Source organism: Dryobates pubescens, chromosome 13, assembly GCF_014839835.1.
Source record: "Dryobates pubescens isolate bDryPub1 chromosome 13, bDryPub1.pri, whole genome shotgun sequence".
Taxonomy (NCBI): Eukaryota; Metazoa; Chordata; class Aves; order Piciformes; family Picidae; genus Dryobates; species Dryobates pubescens.
Window position 1 is genome coordinate 5,645,874 of NC_071624.1, and position 20,479 is coordinate 5,666,352.

General features: G+C 43.6%; 1 protein-coding gene across 4 annotated transcripts in view; it reads left to right on the top strand.

The window, feature by feature from the left end:
• Window positions 1-1,692: 1,692 nt before the first annotated feature.
• DGKD (diacylglycerol kinase delta) overlaps window positions 1,693-20,479 on the top strand; it is a 63,110-nt gene continuing 44,323 nt past the window's right edge. For 2 of the 4 annotated variants that reach the window (XM_054167085.1, XM_054167088.1), the window contains exons 1-3: window positions 14,651-14,669; window positions 17,640-17,750; window positions 18,410-18,490. In XM_054167085.1, coding sequence (XP_054023060.1) covers window positions 17,658-17,750; window positions 18,410-18,490 — 174 coding nt within the window. In that variant the 5' untranslated portion in view covers window positions 14,651-14,669; window positions 17,640-17,657. Of the gene's footprint in view, window positions 1,847-3,518; window positions 3,581-14,650; window positions 14,670-17,639; window positions 17,751-18,409; window positions 18,491-20,479 lie in introns of those variants that run through there. The other 2 variants (XM_054167087.1, XM_054167089.1) reach the window with 2 other exon arrangements.

The window sequence follows — 20,479 nt, forward strand, 5'->3', positions numbered from 1 at the left end:
CAAATCTAAATATCCCCTGGTGCAATTTCAGGCCATTTCCTCTTGTTCTATTGTTAATTACTAGGGAAAAGAGAACAACACATACCTCATCCCAACCTCCTTTCAGGTAGTTGTAGAGAAGGTTTCCCCTCGGCCTCATCTTCTCCAAACTAAACCATGCAAGTTCTTTCAGCCACTCCTCATGAGAGCTGTTCTCTAGACTTCACTAGCTCAATGCCCTTCTCTGGACCCACTCCAGCACCTCAATGTCTTTCTTGTAGTGAGGTGCCCAACAGAGGCCTCAACAGTGCTGAATACAGGGGGACAATCACTTCTTTACTCTTGCTGGACACACCTGATACAGGTCAGGATGCTATTGGCCTTTTAATTTTTGAATTCTTAACTTGTAAAGCAGTGACAATCATTGCTTGACTTACCTGTCAAATTAATCTATGGTTATGACTTCTACAGTTATGACTTCTGTAAGCTGTGTACAAAGTCCCAGAGCACTCTACTGTGGAATGGGGAGGAGTCAAAATGGTTATCGAATATGTTCTTTTGCCTGGGTTTAGAAAAGCACTTTCAGACATTGACTGTTTGTTTAGTCCATGCTGGATGTTTGCTTATTTGCTCAGAGAATGAGGGCTTTCTGCTTTTTCCTTCATCTCCCTGTCCTTCAGGCCATGCTGGACTTTCATTCTTCTGCCCTTCAGTTAGCGAAAAAGAGGTCTAGCTGTGACTGTTTGCCTTTTATCTTTCCTTTCGTTTGGTTCTGATGTTACGTTGATCTTCCACCAAGTCAGATGGGGAGCCTGAGACTCATATTAACAGCTGGGAGAGAGTGATCCAACTTCCTGACCCTGTGCCTTTGATGTGGTGGGACTCCAGTTCTAGCAGGCCTGCCAGCTCTGGGAGAGGGATGCACTCTGCTAGCGATAGCATCTCAAACTGCTGCTTTTGAACATAGCTTTTATCAAATTCATGGCCTCTGTCCTTTAACCATCTGCTGATGGGGCCAGTTTGGTGACAAAATGTTTTCCCCTCATGAAATCCCAGATGAAACAATTTGTACTGTCCTGTAGCTGCAGCTGGTGGGGTATTAAGAGAAACAAGTGCTTTGGGCCAAGTTACCTCACGCTAAGGAAGCCCCTAAGGAAGGGTATGGGGAAAGGCTGAGTCAAGCAACAAGGTGCTGAAAAATAAAGTGGTGGTTAGCAGGGGCCGAGAGAGCAGCAAACCCTTACCAGCCTGAAACGACATGCAAGACAGAGCAGATGCAAAGTACCTTTTTGCACAGCAGGTTTTACCTGGTGGGAGGAGGATTTACCCAGAATATTTTATTAAATCCAGGTGGTAGTAATGGAAACAATCCCAAGAATTCCCGGGGGGCCGGGATTCGAGCTTTTGGGCGCACCTCAGGGGAGAGGTGTGAGCTCAAAATATTTACCTAGCTTCAAGCGGCCAGAGGGGCTGCTTGGCCCCCGCAGGCGCAAGCGGGAGAGATGGAGGTGGAGGGGCGGGGGGATGGGGTGATGTAAAGGAGGGGACAGTGGGCCGGGCCGTACCAACGAAAGCGGACTCGCCCGCCCCGCCCCGCCCCAGCGAGTCCCTGCGACCTGCGCCATCGGACTCGGCCGCCGCCAGGGGGCGCCACAAGCGGTGGGAGGGGGCGCCGGGCGCGCCGCGCCGGCTCGCACCGTGCAGCATGGCGGCGGCGGCGGCGGGAGCCGCGCAGCCCCAGGCCGGGGCGGGCACCGCCGCCAGCGCCGCAGCGGAGGAATCGTCGGACAGCGAACCGGAGCAGGAGCCGGGCTCCCCGCAGAAACTCATTCGTAAAGTCTCTACGTCTGGGCAAATCCGCCAGAAGGTGCGTGCGGCGGGAGGGGGCCGTGGGCAGGGCCTCGGGCTCCGGCAAGCGCTGCGGGCCGGCTCTGCCTCTCCGTCTCCCTCAGCGCTGCCGCCCGCCTCCCTCTCCCGCACAGCACGGCCTGCGCTGCCGCGACCCCAAGCCATTTCTCAGGGAGTTGTCAGAGACACCCACCCCTAAACTTCCCTTGGAGGCCTTCCGGGGACACCTTAAACCCACCTCTCAGGGAACTGCCGGCGATTCCCTACCCCCAGCTCCTCAGGGACTTGCAAGAGATGTCCCTTCTCTCCCCTTCCCCTCCCCCCCTCCCCCCTCCCCCCGCTTCGCCTCACCCTTCAGAAACCTGTTGGTGAGCCCAAAACCGCCTGTCAGAGACTTACCGGCGATCCTCGACCCCAAACCGCCCCTCTGGGACCTGCCGGCCACTCCCCCGACTCGCCGTTCACAGACTTGTTGGTGACCCCCTGAGACTGCCCCTCAGAGACTTGCTGACATCACCCCGATTTTCCTGGACTTACAAACCGCTAAATGTTTTTCAGGGATCCCTAGAACAAGCTGTTTGCCAGAAGCTTGACAGCAGCTGCCCCCTAAATTCCCTTCAGGGTCTACCAGCAGCCCCCTGAATGTCCCCGGGAGCTCCTGGAATTGCCCACATCCACCAAGGAGGGACCATCTTCGAAATACCCCTTTGAAATCGTGAGAGGCTTCTCCAGTTCGCTCTCCCCCTGTAGCCAGATTTAGGTCACCTTTTTCCCGGTGCCCAGGTGCAGACCTGCCAGGGAGCTTCTCTATCCTGACGGCGATCAGTATGCCTAGGCTCAGCAGGACCCTGTCTTACTTCTTCCCTTCCTTACTCTGTCCCCTGTAATATTTTCTTGGAGTCACGGAAGTCATATTTGAGTGCCTGCTCCCCAGTGTGGCACCCTTGTGTTGACCCCCATTATCTGATATTTGAGCTGTAAGAACATCCTGTCCCGCTCCACCCCCTAAAGCTGCATCTCCCCTCTTCTCCCCTCTTCTCCTCAATACCAGTGTTGCTAGGGGCTCCCTCCTCTCACCTCCCTCTGCCTTCCCTAAGGGGCCCTGTACAGCCTAGCCGTATCTCTGTCGCATTGTGCACTCCCCCATTGTCACTTTCCTAACCCCCTTCTGTGGCCGTGTTGGACATGGCACAAGTCCTTTCCTCTTGTTCAGACCTCTGTGCTCTGAAGAGTGCAGCCTTCCCTGTCATCCTCTACAGTCAGTGCATGCCTCCTTCAGCATCTTCCCATCCTTTTTTTGCAGCTGCATCCAAGCTTTCCCTGTCTTGTATTGTGCTATTTTTCCTTTCTGTAGCCACATAGCAATGTTTCAGCTGGTCAAACAGTACTAATTAGTCCCTGTTCCCAGCTTTTTCTGCTTCTGTCCTGCTTTGCCTTCCTGGTCAGGTAGCAGTGATTTTTTTGGCCCAGTCAGATTTTACCACTCTGTGGCCCATTCTGGAACAATAACACTGTTTTTAGAGGCAGTAAGAGTGTTGTGTAGCTACAACTGCAGCTATAGTTCCTCTGTATTGTTACTGTGAGAGAAGATGTGAAGATTTCCTTCAGCCTTAGGCTATGAACCAGCCATAGGGAGTTGCCCTCTTCTGTATTACTTTTACTATAGCAGCCTAATTATTTTTTTTTTGTAGCCTTTAAAGTCCTGTATAACTCTTGGATTGTTGCGTGATATGTTTCTGCTTAGAAATACCAGGTTAGTTATTCTTCTGCTGTCACCTTCCTATTGTCTCTGAAGCATGGGCAAGCACAGTTGCTGCTGTGTGGATGCAGGAGGCTTGTTCAGTGCTGATGCTGCTAGCTCAGTGTTGCTTATCTTATATTCACAGTGAAGGAGGTTAAATGTCTCTGCATGATGTTAGCATCTGGAGTGTTGTTCATTGGGATCTTTTCTTTCTGCTGGCTAGTTTGCCCTGCTTTCAGACATGTAACATATCACCGTTCTGCTGCTTGTCATTCTTCTGCTACATTGGTCCCAGATTTCAAAACCCCCTGTGACAAAGCTGGGTCATATGTGAGGACCATGTGCTCACTTCATTATGCATGGCAGGGCTGCTTCTTCCATCTGCGAAGTGCTGCTGACACTGTCACTCACTTCTTGAGTTAAGGCACGGGGGGCTGGGCTTTGTGAGGGAGATGGTTCTTTTGGCCACAACATGAAACAGTGAAGCCCTCTAAGTGGGTTCGTGTTCAGTATATCAAGGAGATCTCAGTTGTGCTGTAGCACCAGGTGACCTGATTGAGTCTATTAATCTGCTGTGAAAATTCATATGCCTTTGAGATGTTTTCCTGCACAAAGGGTGATGAATATCAGAAGTCTGTCTTGCTGGAAATTGTATGAACCTTGTGATTTCTAAGGACCCTGTTATGGCAGGGGTCCTGTGTAGGATTGCCATAGTCTGACTTTAATACCTGCGTGGTGGTGTCTGAGAAAAGCGAGCACTTTCTCAGTGCTAGAGTGAGGAGTGATTCTTAGAGCAGTATGTTAGAGATGCTAAGGTGCATGGGATTTTACTTTTGTTTGAACATAGCAGAACGTGTCCCCATGTCACTACTTAATCATTTGCCCTGTTTTACATCACTTCCTGCGTCAATGTGGTTAGAAAAAGCCGCTTGTACGATGTGAACATAAACATGTTAAGAGTGAGGATTATAAACAGATACTGTCTACAGCTGCTAAACCTCCTGTGTGTTAATTTGCAAAGACCTTCAACTAAACAGTGTCAGAATTTCCAAGTATGCTCAGGTGTTATGATACCAAGGTTTGATTTTTTTCTGTGTCTTGTTGATGTCTTTTTGTTTTGTCATCATTCTGCATGATGCTTCTCAAATACTTTTTCCTTGCCTTGAGGGCAAGGAGTAAAGACAGCTTTGTGAGTAATCATGGTTCAGATGAGACTTTGAGGAGCTCACTTCCTCTGTAAAGGAAGACCTAATTCTGAATTTGTATGTTGAATGACAGTGTAGATTACTGTAAGCTGTAGAAGCTGTTGGACAGGTCTGTCAGAATGACAGTAAGAGATTCAGGCAGACTTTTACTCTGCCCCGAGGATACAAATCCCTTCTAACCACATCTTATGTTGTAGTTTGTTCAAGACCATGCATGTGAGTGAAGCAAAGTTTGCTGTAGCTATGGAGTTCTTCAGAATTTGCTTGCTTGTCATTGTCACAGACAGATACATGTTCCTACCTGTGGTCCTGTCATCTGTTTTCCCAAGAACCACTGTAAAATAAAGCTACTTGCTTACAAGGGCATAAAATGTTAGTGAACTTGCTTCTGAGCCCACAGGTTGTCCCACTGTGTTTGAAATGTGCCGGTGTGGTACTGTGGGCAAACAGTTGTTTGGGTGTGTAGGTACTGAGACTGCAACATGCAGTCTCTGAAGACAAGTCATAGCTACAGCCTGTCCACCTGAAAAATCTGTCCCTTGTGAAGATACAGGGCAAGAGCAGGAAGAGTGAACAGCAAGTGTTTGGAAAGTAAAATACTAAGTTTTAATAGACTTCCTTGTTTTTAACTAGAAAGGGTATTTGAGGAAAGAGGGTATGAGAGTATATGAGAATAAGGTATAAGAGTATGTTTAGCAGTCTCTTGATTATTATTCTGGGGAAAGAAGGAAAACTCACATGATCAAGTGTAGCTGCTGTTGTCTCAGCTGATAAAGAAGTAGAGGCTGCATGGAGTGCTTGATCAGCCATTTTGAGACCTGTCGGACTTGTTCCAGCATCAAGCATATAGTACACTGCTTTTAGTCCCTCTCATGATCTCAGGCTGGCATTGCTGCAGCTACAGAAACTGGTGGTCAATTAAGATGAAGTTTTTTTAACAGATGAGAATTAGGAAGGAAGTGAAATAAGAGAAAGCTGATGTGTGTGGAGTGGCAACAGCAAGACCCTCACTCCCACCTTCTAAAGCAGTGCTGAGGACTCAGCTAGAGTCACCTGAAGTTCTAGTACCATCTGAGTTTTCACCTGGCATAGTAATATCTAAAGTAGTCCTGAGAGATGAGGGTGTGAAATGGAGGAGCAGTGCACCTTTCATGGACTCTGAGAGTAAAGCATTTGTCTTCTTTTGTGCCAGGGCTGTTCATTGCAGGCATTTCATTACAGATGTCAGAAAGCAGGAGAGTTGATGAAGAGGCTATCTTTTCGTTTCATTCATCAGTTAGGTGTGATTGCCAACACGCCAGCTTTGGTATATCAAGATCTCAGTTTGTTTACCAGACAGGATTTCAGCAGCGTCCTTGGGTGGCATCAAAAGGACTTCTTGTTTAGACTAATTCAGCCTAACTTCTGTTTACTTTTATGTTTATGAGCAATTTCTCTGTAATATTTTAGCTTTTATAACCATTTATCATTGCCTTGAACTTTTTAAGACAAGTTTGCAGTATATATTTCAACAGAGTTGCAAACAGAGCAAGCAGCTCTCCAAACTTTCTGGGACGTTGGAAGCTGTCTAGCTCCAGTAGCGGAGTTATGTCAGATTAATTTATACTATGAAAAGCAGGATAAATTAACTGCTACTAAGCTTTCTGCTGTGGTGAGCAGATTTTGTTCAGTATCTGAACCACTGCATTTCCGATTTCTGTGCTGTATAGCAGGCTGTGGTGTAGATAACTTTCACAACACTATGGGAGGTAGTGATTCTCTTTCTGATTAGTAGCTTTGAGGTCTAGGAGCCACCTTGAGGTGTACTGGCAAGAGAAAAATGGGAGGCAGCAAAATGTTCTTCCTTGGTTTTGTGTAAGTCCCCAGAGCAGACTAGATTGGATTCTCAAACATATGGTAGGCAGCATGAGCAACTGAAGAAAGCTCATTTTGTTTCTTTCTGTATTGCCTAATAGATAAAATGCCCTTTCTATAGGCAAAGTAGTGTTATTTTTATTTCTGGAGGGCAAACATTTTAGAATCATAGGTTTTCTGAGTGAGGCAATGGAGAAGCTTATTTGTCTGGAAGTAGACAAATTTGTCTGATACAAGTATTGAAGTGCTGTGATAAGAAGTAATGCGTTTCAGTAAAGAGACCATGTAAAAGAAATTTGGCACAAATGAGAAGGAATTTTCAGGAATTTCAGATTGAATCATGTTCCACCTGTGGCATCTTCCACTAAAACACATTAAAATGACTGGGTTTGTTATGCTGCCTTCTAACAGGGTGTCTGAAGAGAATGTTTTGGGAGCTTCAGAGTTCACAAATTGCGGTAGCTCATGCTTTAGTCCAGGTAGAAACTGGGAACTCTTCACTTAAGGAGTTAATTGTTGCAGTTGATTGAATTGAAACTGAACATCTGGAGCACAGGTTTTATGAACATGAAGTTTCTGAGCACTAAGGAAAAAGGATTTTAGGCTGTGGTACATGGTAGTAAGAATGTTTCTATCCCTTAACTCAATCTGTGTTATGTTTTGCATGTTATTCAGACTACTCAGTTCTGACAACACTGTGCCTCCCAGCGCTGTGTTACTGCTGGTGTACTAAGTTCGCATCGCTGCTGGAGAGTTTTGGATGCTACGTGAAAGCAACAGATGATACTTCCTTTTTTTCAAAAACCCAAACAAAACAAAGCATAAAACCACACACACTTGTAGCTTTTTTCATTCTTTCTAACTATAGTTCAGATTCCAGGAACTAAAGAGCTGACATTAAAACGTTGTATGTTTTGAGAACATGGATTGACTTAGACCATAGTGCTGAAAAGTGCATTGCTGGGCTAGTTACTGCTCTCTCTCTCAGGGGAAAAAAGAGGGTAAAAAAGAAAGACTTTGGGGGGGGGGGGTTGGGGGCATTTGGAATTGGGGGGGGTGTGTGTGTCAGGTTTTGTTTGTTTGTATGTTTGTTTTTCTTTTCTTTTAATAATACTGAATCAAATATCTTGAGTATTTTCCCCTAACCAAAGCCTGTTGTTACCAACAAAAAAAAAAAAAAGAGTTGCTGTTTTACTTTGGAGGAGTAATGGATTATAAATGAAAACTAAAATGTCTGTTCCCAGATGACCTGTTTAGAAAATCCAGTACACCATGTAAGACACAGCATACTTTTACCTTCTTTAATTACAAATCCAATGTGATTCTTTGTAAAATAGAAGATATACCTGCATACTTAAGAGGAAGAAGTAGTGAGATAAAGAGAGGGTTTTGTATTCTCTAGTTGCTTGAATGCTGTTGTTACAGCAGCATCAGAATTTTGGGGCAAAATGCTATCCAAGTGAAAAGCACCTTCCTCTTGGAATATGTTTTTTCAAGGTTTTAAATGCACAAACATTTGTCTCCACTTAAACCATTAGTTCCTTGCTTTTCCCCCACTTAAGCGGTTATTGCTTCTCATTTCACTAAGAATTTATATGTCTCTTGAAGAGAGAAGATGCTTCTGTTTGGTTCTGCTGCCCTGTGGGACAATTATCCAGAGGACAGTTCAGCTTCAGGCAGACAGATAGCTGAGGCAGCAGCAGTGATCCGCATCAGCTGCCATTTTCCATGATCCCTTCTCACACGCTTTGCATAAAGCGCTCAGGAAAGCAGTGAGCTTATTGAGCAGTAGTGCTGCATCTTCTCAGAAGCAGCCCAGTGCTTCCACAGGGCATGGAGCTTACTGTCTGCAGTCCCTGGGCTACACACAGACAGCAAAGCGTTTACACAAAGGAGGAAGTCTGAAGCCTGCTGCCCTCCTTCCATTCAGCTTGCCTGGCTAAAAGATCACCACTGCTGAATTCAGTGAATGATTAATATGTGATAACTCCATCAGGGTTTAGAGGAAATGTTTTTATTTCTTCATAGTCTCATTGCTAAAGTGGAAAAGGTTTGCACCTGATACTTATTCTGATGGTGTGATTTGTTTCATTTAAAATAAACAAACAACAAAACCCCAAACCATCTTGATTACATCATGTTTGCATCAAGCACACTGAGTGTTGCAAGTTTACCCCAATTTCCCATGAGGGAATTGAGATATGTAATTCAAAGGACAATGAAGCTGGTGGAGGGTCTAGAGAACAGGTCTCGCGTGGAGTGGCTGAAGGAACTTGGGATGTTTAGTCTGGAGAAAAGGAGGTTCAGGGGAGACCTTCTCATTCTACAGCTCCCTGAAAGGACATGGGAATCAGTCTCTTCTCCTTTGTTACAAGTGATCGAAGAAGAGGAAATGGCCTGAAGTTGTACCAGGGGATGTTTAGATTGGATATTAGGAATATCTTTTTTTTTTATTAGTATTTGCTGGAAGGTTGGGCAGGCATAGGAACTGGCTGCCCAAGGAAGTGGTAGAGTCACCATCCCTGGCAGTGTTCATAAAAAGTTTAGACATGGCACATTGGGACATGTTTTAATGGCTATGATGGTCTTACGTTCACAGTTGGATGTGATGATCTTGGAGTTCAGTGTTATGATTCTGTGATTCTTGTATTAAATACACAAAATGATACAGGGCATCCCCAAGGGAGGTGGGAGGTGAGGCAGATGTGGCATGCTCCAGGGTCATGTCTTGACTTGGTTCTTGAAAGAGAGAAGTGTGAGTGCTGAAATAGGAAGGGTGTGTTGCCTGCTCTTCAAACCGCTCTCTGCCAAGGTGGGTCGGACTAGTCTTTTAGAATGTGTCGATCTAGCGCTGAGGTTTTATTGAAAGTCTGTGCTCTGGGAGCTCACACCAGTCCCTTCTGTTCTGCTGAGCTGAAAGTTAACAAAACGGTGTTCCCAGGGCTGTGCTCATCTTCCTTGTTGTTGCTGGTGCCGATCAAGATGTCTTGGCATGGTCAAAGGTATTTGCAGGACATTAAAACAGGGAAAATGGAAAAACAAATGAAAACCTTTGGAGTATCCTTTAGAAACTATGTTAAATGGATGAGGAAAAAAAAACTTAAAAGCATAGGTTGTTTAATACATAAATATGGAAAATCTGATAACCACAATTATTACAGATGAGATAAAAATACATTCTGAGGTACCTTAAGTATTAATTAAATGACTGAAGGCCAAAAGCTGCTTTCTGCTCTCAAAAGTGTAATCCCATTGGAAAAACCATTTAGAGTAAAAGGATCAGGATTTGGCCCTACATCTACCAGCTCTTTCCAAATAAGGCTCCTCACAGAATTCAGTGGCAGAGTTGATGGGAATCCACACACAGTGGGAGGAAGCTGTCATTCTCTCAGCCTCTTCAACACAAGGGCAAAGGATTCAGTTTTCTTCCTCATGGTCTCACTTTCACTTTCCCATGTCCTGAAGTTCTTGTACCAGTACTTTCTGCTGTCTTTTCCTTCCTACTTGGCCAAGATCTCCATGACATTTAGCGGTATAGGAAGGATTAGGTGGTTATGACTGTGGAGATGAGATCCACAGCTGTACTGGGGATGTTCTTTCCCTTACGGTCGCTGTTGTGATAGCACCGATTGTGCCTTCCCAGCCCGATACTTAAATGGCCCTGACATGCCACTATGGTAAGTGCCTGCCTCATTCTGCTTGCCCCTGAAGTGGATGGGTGGGTTTAGATGCACAACAGTGGGTCTTGGTAATAACTTAGGTCTCTCTGAATAGAAGAGCATGGTAGAGGCTGCAGCATTAGAATGCCATGATTCAAACAGGTTCTGTTGCTGTGTTTCAGCAGCAGAGCCATGTACTTTTGAGTAAATACAGGAGATTCAGTGATGCTAGTGCATAGCTGTGTGACAGGCCTGTCTCAGAGCTGAAGGTTTCACAGCAGATTGTGTGTTTTGGCATTGTGTATCTGTATGTAGTTGTGTATGTGTAATTTAAGATGGTGGAAAAAGTAATGACACATTTTTTCACATTTGTCCTTAAAGGGCACTAGTCAAATATAAACTTTATATGTTTGAAATTGTATTCCATTCCAGTGTTTTCAGGTAGCTTTTAAACTGTCCCTGTTTTTTTGGCTGTTACTGTCTCTGTGGATGGATTTGAGCCCTCATCTTCCAGCTTTGCTATAATTTGCTGGGATGTCTTGTGCTTTATATTCAGTTCTCCTCTTGTAGAAAATGAGTTTGGGACGAATGCCTAGAGCCTATGGGAAGCATAGAGCAAGCCAGGAGTTGTCCAGATACTAACTCATCCTGAATCAGAATGTACTGACATGTTTTTCATTCTCTCTTCTAAGTAGCTGACCAGAGTATTCATCTGTTTTAAGTGCTTCACATGGAGCTTTCTAACTGATCTGATTTTACCATGAAACTACCTGATGATATGCTGCTATGTTGTACTTCCTTTCCCACATACATGCATCCTTTCTGCATGCTTTGAAATTTGTTTTTCTTAGTTAATTTGTTCACTTTAGGTCTATGGGTGCTTGTCCCTTTTAGAAGAGAATTATTCACAACAGTAGCAGCTGAACGGGGTATTGAAAAGGAGCTGATTCAAAGACCTATTATTTGTTTTCTGGCTGCAGCATTAACTAAGGAAGAATGAAGTGTTTGAGCATTTGTTTATCTGTGCCAAGGCAGATTCTAGCTCAAGATGTTTCAGTATTTTTTGCTAGAAACCCCTGTTTTTGACTACTGATCCATAGAATAAGCTTGCATTTCCTGTTTCAGTGACATCTCAGCTACACTATCAACAGATTGCTGCACACTGCTCTGAATTCTGCTTGTCTCAGTAGTTGCAGAGAGACTGTACCAAGAGCTGTCTGCTGAGCTTGCCTCTAGTCTCCAACTGGGTATGCCGAGTCCAGCTAATTCAGGAGAGCTGGAGGTTAGAAAAGAGAGAGAACTGGGAGATGGTTGTTAGAGGAGATGCTGGAGATCTTCCCATGCGGTTGTGTAGAGTTCTATGTTATAACTTGACATAGGTACTTCCCTGTTCATAAAGCATAGAATATTAAACTTTACACTAAAAACATAGGTAGTGCCCCCTTCATTAGTAGAGAGCTCTTCTGTTACTGTATTGTTGACTCACAGCCCTAACTTCTAGTTTGACATTTGCTTCCTGTGGCTGACCTGATTTTCTTTTCTCTTTTTTTCCCTCTTTTGGAGTAATTTTGCTGTAATGAGTTCACATGCAAGAGCCAAATGCATTTATTGTAAAAATCCAAAACAGGACTATACAACCTGTAAATTCTTTGTGCTCCCCTACAGATATGGCTGCTCTCTGTGTGTCCCATTTTTAGTATTGCTTTACTGATCCAGATTCACCCCCTCCAAGCTTCCTGGAGTTAATTTCCAGGGTGTGACCACTGTCTGGTGGAAGGATGTTGCTCTCAGATTAGCTTGTTAACCCCTAGCCTTTTGACCTTTCATGTCTTATTCTATGGGGTTGGTTAGATTTATTCTTGTAGTTTCTTTGTTGGATTTACTCTATTTCACTTGATTTCTAAATAATTATTCATTGTGAATTCATGACCACAAAGATCTTTTAGGGAGTCAGCTAATAGAACTGCTTTACTCACAAGGTACAGCCCTCCAGACTTGTACCTGCTCTAGTGTGGCAAAACTATCTTGCCATGTTTAAGTGACTGCAGACCTACTCCCATTCTTTTTGCCACAGTTTGCCCTACGTCAGTGACTAGATGGGGTTGCTTGGTCCCTGAGGATCAGCTGCCTGTCAGATCCCTTAGTAGACATGCATGAAGATAGCCTGTCAATTCTGCATAGGCTTTTTTATTTTTCCCTTCTCTATGCATTTGGTGCTTTCTTCAGTCAGTTATTTGTTATTTGGCATCAGCACTCTGCTCAAAGTTTTATAGTACATACAAATAAAAACAGTCTGTGCCCTGGAGTTTTTTACATTCTGGAGTCACATGGAAAACAGAGAAATCCAGATGCTGAGGACTTTGGTATTTGGGATTCTTTAGTTGCTGTTTAGATAGTTCTGATTTTGCTCCTACCTTGTACACAGGGGTTTTTTTCTGTGTTGTAAAGAAGTATCAGTGGATCACAATTCTTGTTTCAGATACACTGCACTGAATCACTGCCCCTAAGAATATATCATGATCTCAGCTGTAAAATAGGTTGTGTTATTCTTCCACTGTCTATATCCAACACAGTTTGGAGCCTCCCTGTGCAAAAGAACACTTGCCAGCCTGACAGCTGGGTATGGTAAATAGTTGCCTTCAGCTTGGCTAATAGGGTCTTGTTTCCAGAGTGGGAAATCAATTATATCAAGGGCCCTACTTTCAAATGGGGTAAGAGGCTTTAAGCTTCAGGAAAGGATGGGCAGCTCTTGTGTTTCACCAGTACTGTGTTCCAGAAAGCAAGAGATGCAGTCTGAAAATAGCTGAAATCTGATGTGATCATTCTGAACTTTTTGTTTGAATCATTCATGTTATCAGTAGAGAAAGCATCTCATCTTTGTAGGCTGTGTAGGCTCAGATCTCCTGATGTGGATTATTGGATGCAGAGACACCTCAGCTGCAAAAAAATAGGACTATCTTGCTGGTTTTATGAATAACTAATGTTAATCATCTGGCTTCCTTTTCATACAAGGTGGGACTGCGTGAAGAAGCAGCAGTGAAGCACAAGGCTCCCCCTGTCTTAAGTCCTTAAATTAAGTGCTCTGAGTTGTTAGAAACCATTTTTGTTGAGGTCAGTGGCAAAACTTTTCTTTTGTCACTTCAGGTTTAGGCCTCAACTCTGCACCTATTTTGACAGGAGAAAACTGAGAACATAATACTTCTCTTCATAAATGTCAGTGGGGATGAGTTGGGGGGAGGGTTGTGTATTGGTTTCCGTTAACTAATTTTTTTTTTCTGCAGGAAGTTACTTTTCTTCAAGGCCAAAGATAAATAGTGAAATGCTAGAAATTTCCTAGGCCCTGCCTTTTAGCTGTCTACTTGTATTCTTTGCAGAGACACTTTAGACTCTGCTGTGTGCAGATTTCCTATGAATTGTAAGTTCGCTCAGTAACTTTTTTATGCTGCCTTGTAATATAAGGTCACTGTTGAAACTGGTAGCATGTAATTTTAGGCTTGATCCAAGAAGATACTTCATTTTTTTTTATAGTGTTGTCTGCCCAGGGAGTGCCATGCCACAGTACAGCAGGCTGGAGAGAAACTCAAGCTTGATAGAAAGCAGTCTGGATTGTTTCATCACAAACATTTTTTATATTTATCCTTGATAAGCTGCACATAATCAAACCTCATGATGTTTCAGGGGAGTAGCTTTTTCCCCTGGGATCTAATGTATGATGCTAAAAATACATTTAACTCTTTCTTTGTTATGGGAGAAGTAATTTCACTTTTGCCTTGATGAATTACATGCCTACTAACATGATCGGAGTAGCTCTTCAATTAAAAAAGCCACAGAGAGACTGTTCAGAAATAATTGTTCACCTTCCCCCCCAGCTTTTATTTCATTTGATGTCACTTTGCAGCCACGTCCTTTAACCACTTAATTTTCTTCAGCTTCATTCCTCTGTAAGCAGCAAGTCCTTTGGCTGTAAAAATAGAGGAGGAGAAAGGCAGCAATGCTTGAATCATTCTATAAAGTCATCTTGATCTTATCTCCAGCCTTTTCCGCCCAAACCCACCAAGCTCTTTACTGAGCTGTGTGCCTATAAATAGAATAGCAGCTCTCGTGCAGAGATGGGCAGCTCTGAACCAGAGGCTTGTTTTCTCTGAGCAGTGTGTGCACACCAGAGCTCGCTTCTCACTGGCCTTTCATGTCTGAGTTATGTAGCTCTGAGGTTTTCTATAGATAGCGGCTGGCAAGTGACATAAACTGCTACTTAGGGAGGGACAAGGTGACCTCTGGGATTGTTGCCTTTTGGTTAAAAATAAAATGTAAAAAAAAAAAAAAGAAAAGAAAAGGAGGGTTCTGTTTAAAAGAGGAATGGAGGAATGCAGGTCTTGTGCAGAGGTGAGTGAGCCCTGCTTGATGTGTGGCACTCGGGAGCTGTGGGAGCCGAGGGAAAGCAGAGGTGGTGTTTTGCTGTGAGTTTCTGTTCTGGTGGGCTGGGCAAGAGTTTGAGCAGTCAGAGAGCTGCTGACCAAGACTGGGGAGTGCAGGGCTCTGGCTGACCTCAGTTTAAGTATATCGGTTAATAAATAAAGCAACAGAGGTCTGAAGTCTTTTCCTGCAAGTTGCTGTTTTTTGATGAGACTCCTGGCAGACTTGGTATATTTGGGCTTTGCATGCTAGGAGTCTTCCCCAAGGACTTTTAATTCCTTTCTGACTTTGGTTCAGAGCTTTGCAGACTTCAGTAGCTACTTTCTCTGTCTCATTTTTTAATTATATGTGGTTTCCTTCAAGGAATGCAAAAGAACACTCTGTGTTTCTGTCTTAATCTGGAAAGCCTCTTGCCACTTTCCCTTTTTTCCCCCCCTGTAGAAGGTGAGCTGCAGAAATGCGTGATTTCTTTGGCATGGTAATTTATACACTGTTCTGTTTGATACTCAGGTGCTGGAGGTTAAAGTAGCTCATCAAATAGACTCACATAGATACCGAGATATTCTAGTAGGACTCTGCAGAGTTGGGCAGTTCCACTTGCTCATTCCACTTGACAGATGGGAGCTGGAGACATGCAGAGTGAAAAATGCTTTATTGGGATGTGGTAAAAAGTCGATGTCTGAGCAGGAGCCTGAATGCACCTTTCCTAATTCCAGATGGGTGGCTTCAGCACTGGCCTTGCCTTCACGGTGGTTTCAGCAAGAGCTGTTGGGTCAGTCTTCGAACTAATTTTTTCTTGTACGCTAAAACTTCAGATTAAGATCATAGCTGATTTTCAGTTTCTTTGCCTGGCACCAGCTCTAATTTAGTATCTTACTTCTGGGTATCACTATAGAGTGTTTTACTTCTGGATTGTAAAGCACTCCCAGGTGCCTTACAGCTTCTTCGAGTATATTCCTACTGCTGTCTCTCTGCTATGACTTGTGGAAAACAGATGCCAAGACATCTTTCAGTGACCACTTCAGAGTTGTGAAAAGCTGATGTGAAACATCACAGACATTTTTTGATACAAGCTTAGTCTTTGATCATGTGTTTTTATTATCTCTTTTTATTCTCCTGGAAATACCTTCAAGTTTGGTGATTCCAGGCTGAACCAAGCACACTAAGCTTAGCACTGGCAGGTATTTCTGTCAGTATGCAGGTGACTTTGAAACAGAACACTGGGAAACAGTGAGATTTAAGGTTTGCTAGCCTTGGAGTTGTCCAAGTCTTAGGCCTCAAGGTAGATGACGATTCTTTTGGAGGAGATGGGAGAGCTCTCACATTTTTCTCTTTCCCAATGCAGTGGAGAAAGTATATAATGGCCCCTATGGCTGGCAGCTGTCTTTCAGATCTGATGGTATACAGAAGCCTGCTCTTTCCCAGATGATTTGTAAGTAGAGATGTTACCATGGTGGTCCAGGCCTTACAACTTCTCAGGCCACTTTGAGGATGGCTGTCTAGCAAGAGAGAAGCATTGTCAGGCAGATGCTGCTTCTTCCAGTCAGCAGTTTTTTCCAAATGCTTTTTGAGGAAACTGAGCTTGGCAAGGGCCAGTGTGTGTGGAAAGTATTAAAATCTGCAGCTGTTTCAAAAAGGAAAGACCCACATTAGAAATATATATAGCATTTTAAAAGCAGGTTTAGTGCCCTGGAAAGGATTTGTAAAATGAACTAAGCCCTGTGGATCATTAAGGGTATTTATTTTGTGCTCTGTAGTAGCCTGGCACTGTACATTTATCATGATGTTTGTGAATTAATAGATCCTCATTGCTGACCTGACTTTGTTACAAACCTGAGTTACACAGAGACCTCTGGTATGTTAAAGCTGTGTCGTTTTCCTGGCATCAAGATACAGAATAACCTGTCTTACAAGATTGTTGGACCATTTGTTTCCTGTGTTTTAATTGTGTGTTTATCGTGTTGGGCTCTCTCAGTAAGAAGTAGGTTCCTAGGAGCTGTTTTCTGGGGAGAGAAGTAGGTTTTTCCTGGTACTGAGGCACGACATAACGCGTTTGCAGTTGCTAGGCAATACCTTCAATCAGGAATTTGGGCTTGAACCCTCGGCTTTTACTTTTTTTGCCTCTTATTTTTCAGGCTCCAGTTTTGGAGATTATTTTTGTGTAGCTATTGGTATTCAGAGAATGTTTGACAAAGTAGAATGAAGTGCATGTGGATTAAATACATACTTGCATGTATGTATAGTATGCGAGCAAGCATATGGGGCTATATATACTGGTATGTCAATCTAGTTACAAAGCAGTTAAAGGGGGAAAAAAGGCAATGTGCATAGACAGTTTTGGCACTCCAGCCCTGGGAAATGGCAGCCAGCCAGAGAGTACTGAGGCAGGGCCAAGACTATCTGAAGAATACCAAATGCTGAAGTTGGATGTGGCTTCTTCACTCTAGTTTCACTCCTCACCCTGTAGGCCTGCAGCTTGCCAGGTCTGTGCCAGGTAGATGCTAATAATTTCACTAGGCAGAACTGGAGATAGGGGCGGGTATACTGTGGGTGTATGTGCTGGTAATGCCAATTAAATGAAAGGCATAATTACCCGCCACTGAAATCTGACCTCAGAGTGTTTAACTGTTATGCTCCCTGAGGCATTGTTAGGCTTTGAAATGCTCATTCAGTCTGAAGTTATTTATCTTTTTTTGGCATCATGATAGTGCTGGAGACAAGGATGAAACCACACCCCAGTGTGGACTATACATAGGACAGTTTAATTTTGTTAAGTTCAGCTGCTTGTGTTGAATGAATTTGTTAAGCACTTCCAGCAGAGGGCACTAAGATTATTGATCTCAAAGTCACCTTTTTTGGTACTTGTCTCTGGTGGCAGAGCATAAAAGATGCCTGAAAGCAAAATGTATGCTTCACCCCTCTCCCCTCCTTGTTTTGTAGACAATCATAAAAGAGGGAATGCTGATGAAACAGACCAGCTCCTTCCAGCGCTGGAAGAGACGATACTTTAAGCTGCGAGGACGAACGCTCTACTATGCAAAAACTGCTAAGGTAAGGTCTTGGGAATAGATGTAAGTCCAAGGGAAGAAAGTCAGCAGTGGAGCTTTGGGGTCAGATGGGTGTCTGTGAGAAGGTAGCTTTCAGCAGAGGGAGAAGCATGTGCTGTGTAAGCACCTGTCTTCAGGTTTTGTAGCTACTAAAAGCTCTCTGTGTTTTGCCTCACATTTGAAATCATTGCTTTTTAGGTAAAGTATCGTAGAATCATTTTGTTTTGAAACGGCCTTTAAGGTCATCAAGACCAGCCATTATCTAACTCTTCCAAGTCTGGTGCTAAACTATATTCCTCAGTAGCACACCTCTACCTCTTTGAAACCCCTCCAGGGATGAGGATTCGACCACTTTCCTGGGCAGCCTGTTCCAATGCCTGGCCACTCTTTCAGTAAAAGAATATTCCTAATATCCAACCTAAACCTTCCCTGGCACAATTTCAGACCATTTCTCTTGTTCTATCACTTGATAGGCAAGACAGGCAAGCACAAGTACCAGACTATGGAACTAGGCTTCATGTTATTGGTGCTGGGTCTTTCCTTCAGATGACAAAAGACTGTGATGGAGTGTGCCAGGCAGGTACATAGACAGGTCCCTTTGAGTCTGCTGCTGTGCATTGGATTCAGTAATACATTGGAGTTTTGAATTTTTTTTCTTTCCAGTCCATTATTTTTGATGAAGTGGATCTGACAGATGCCAGTGTGGCAGAATCCAGCACTAAGAATGTCAACAACAGCTTCACGGTAGGATTTGTTGCATTATTTTCCACTCTACTTGCAGCTTTCCTCCACGTCACTTCTCTTTTGCAGTTAAAAAACATTTGAACAATCTTCAACAAACAAAAGAAAACCAAAAAACCCTTACTTTTTCCTTACAACATCATGATTGCTTTCTGTGCACGTGGGAAACACCTTGAGTTACTATGTATAGTGCTAAAACTGCATTCAGGGATTTTCTTATGTATAAACTAGCAGGGTTTGATGGAGTCCATTTATACAGTGGGACAGAAAATTTTGTTCTGCTGAGGGAGTTAGGGGTGATGTTGATGTTTATTCTGGAGATCTTGCTAAAGGAATTTCGTTTTCCTTTCATGTAAACTTCTTTCTCTCCCTTTATTTGTGTGTGGCTGTATGTGTGTTTATATATGTATGCTATATATAGTGGCAAAGCAGAAGGGGAAACAAAAGACGTTGCACAGAAACAGCTGTGGAATTGGTTTAGGATACTTGTAAAATGTGGAGTATGTGTGAAATATTTGCAGTCTGGAAATGTGGTGGTGTCTCCAGGCTCAGTAATTGGGACACAAAAATAATTGCATTTCTGAGGTGCAGATGTTCTGCAGACTCCATTTTGGGGGAAATGCCTGGTGTGCAAAGGAAAGCCAGTAACAATGGCCATGGAGAGCGAGTGTCAAACAGCAGTCTGAGCTTTGGGGTTGGCAAATAGCAATAACCTCCATGCAGCCTCAAGAGGGAGGAGAGAGGAGGGTGTGGAGAAAGGAGGCAGTGTTGATCTTAGGCAGGGTGAAAGGAAGATGAATCCAGGTGGAGGGAGGAAGCAGATCCTGTAGGATGGTGGCCTGCAGGTGGTGACCGAAACTGAGCAGTGTGCCTTGTGCTGCAGCAGTAGTGACCCACTGCATTAAACATCTGGCAAGGGATTTTTCTCTTATGTGGCTGTAGTTTTGTGTTTTGCTGTACTTGGGCAAAGCAGCTATGCACCCACCCTATGTCCAGATGAAACCCCAACACTTTTAAGTTTGAATACACTTTTTGCATCTGTTTGCGGACAAGTAGAAGGCATGTCTGGGTCTGCTGGTACATATTGATACCAGGTGTCTGTGTGTACTCAGGGAGAAGGATTCTGCAATGATTTCAGTAGAGGTTACATTTTCAGGAATGTGAATTTATTTACCTGTTAATAAGCATTTTTTTTCCTGGGTCATGCTTCAGTTTTCCTATGCATGTATGTATATAATTCTGTAAATAAAGACTGTTTTTTCAGGTAAACAAATGTACTGCTGCATTTTGCTTGTTATTACAGTTGGGAGAGATCTAATCTCCATCAGGGCTGCTATATGTAGGAACAGGAGGAAATGGTGTGTTTAGTCTCTCTCAGATTGGCTGACTGGAATCCAACAGTGAAAACTTACTTCCATAACTATGGTATCAGGCTCTGCCAGTCCCTGCCTTCCCTAGGGCATAAAAAGTGTAGGATTACTTTGACACTCAAGTAGCAGATACGGTTTGCACTGTCTCCAGATGATTGTTCTATCATGTGGCTCAGGTAAACTTCAAGAAAAACATCTCTCCTCTTAATTTATATTTGCTTTTCTTGTCATAGTTTACACAGGGGTTTGACTGTGGTTTCCTATGAGCTATAAAAATACTTGGACTAGGCAACCTTCTGATTTTCTTACTGCTGTGTGATCTGCCACATTGCTGCCGTCAGTGCTTTGCATTCCTTGCAGTCTTGCAATTTTCTCTTGGTTTTCTTTGAAAGCACTCTGTTCCCCCCCTGTATCTCCCTTGTTCAGTTCCTTTCTAAAATACAGACGACTTTGATGCATTTTTTTTCCTGTTTCAGATCAGCAGGACTCACTTGTGAATTGTTATCTTACATTGAAAGCCCTCAACATTTGGCATTGTATACCAGGGAGAATTATTCTGGAGTTTTAGGTGTTATGGTTTTGTTTCTGTACTTTCTTCAGTGGGGTCTGATAGTTTGGATTT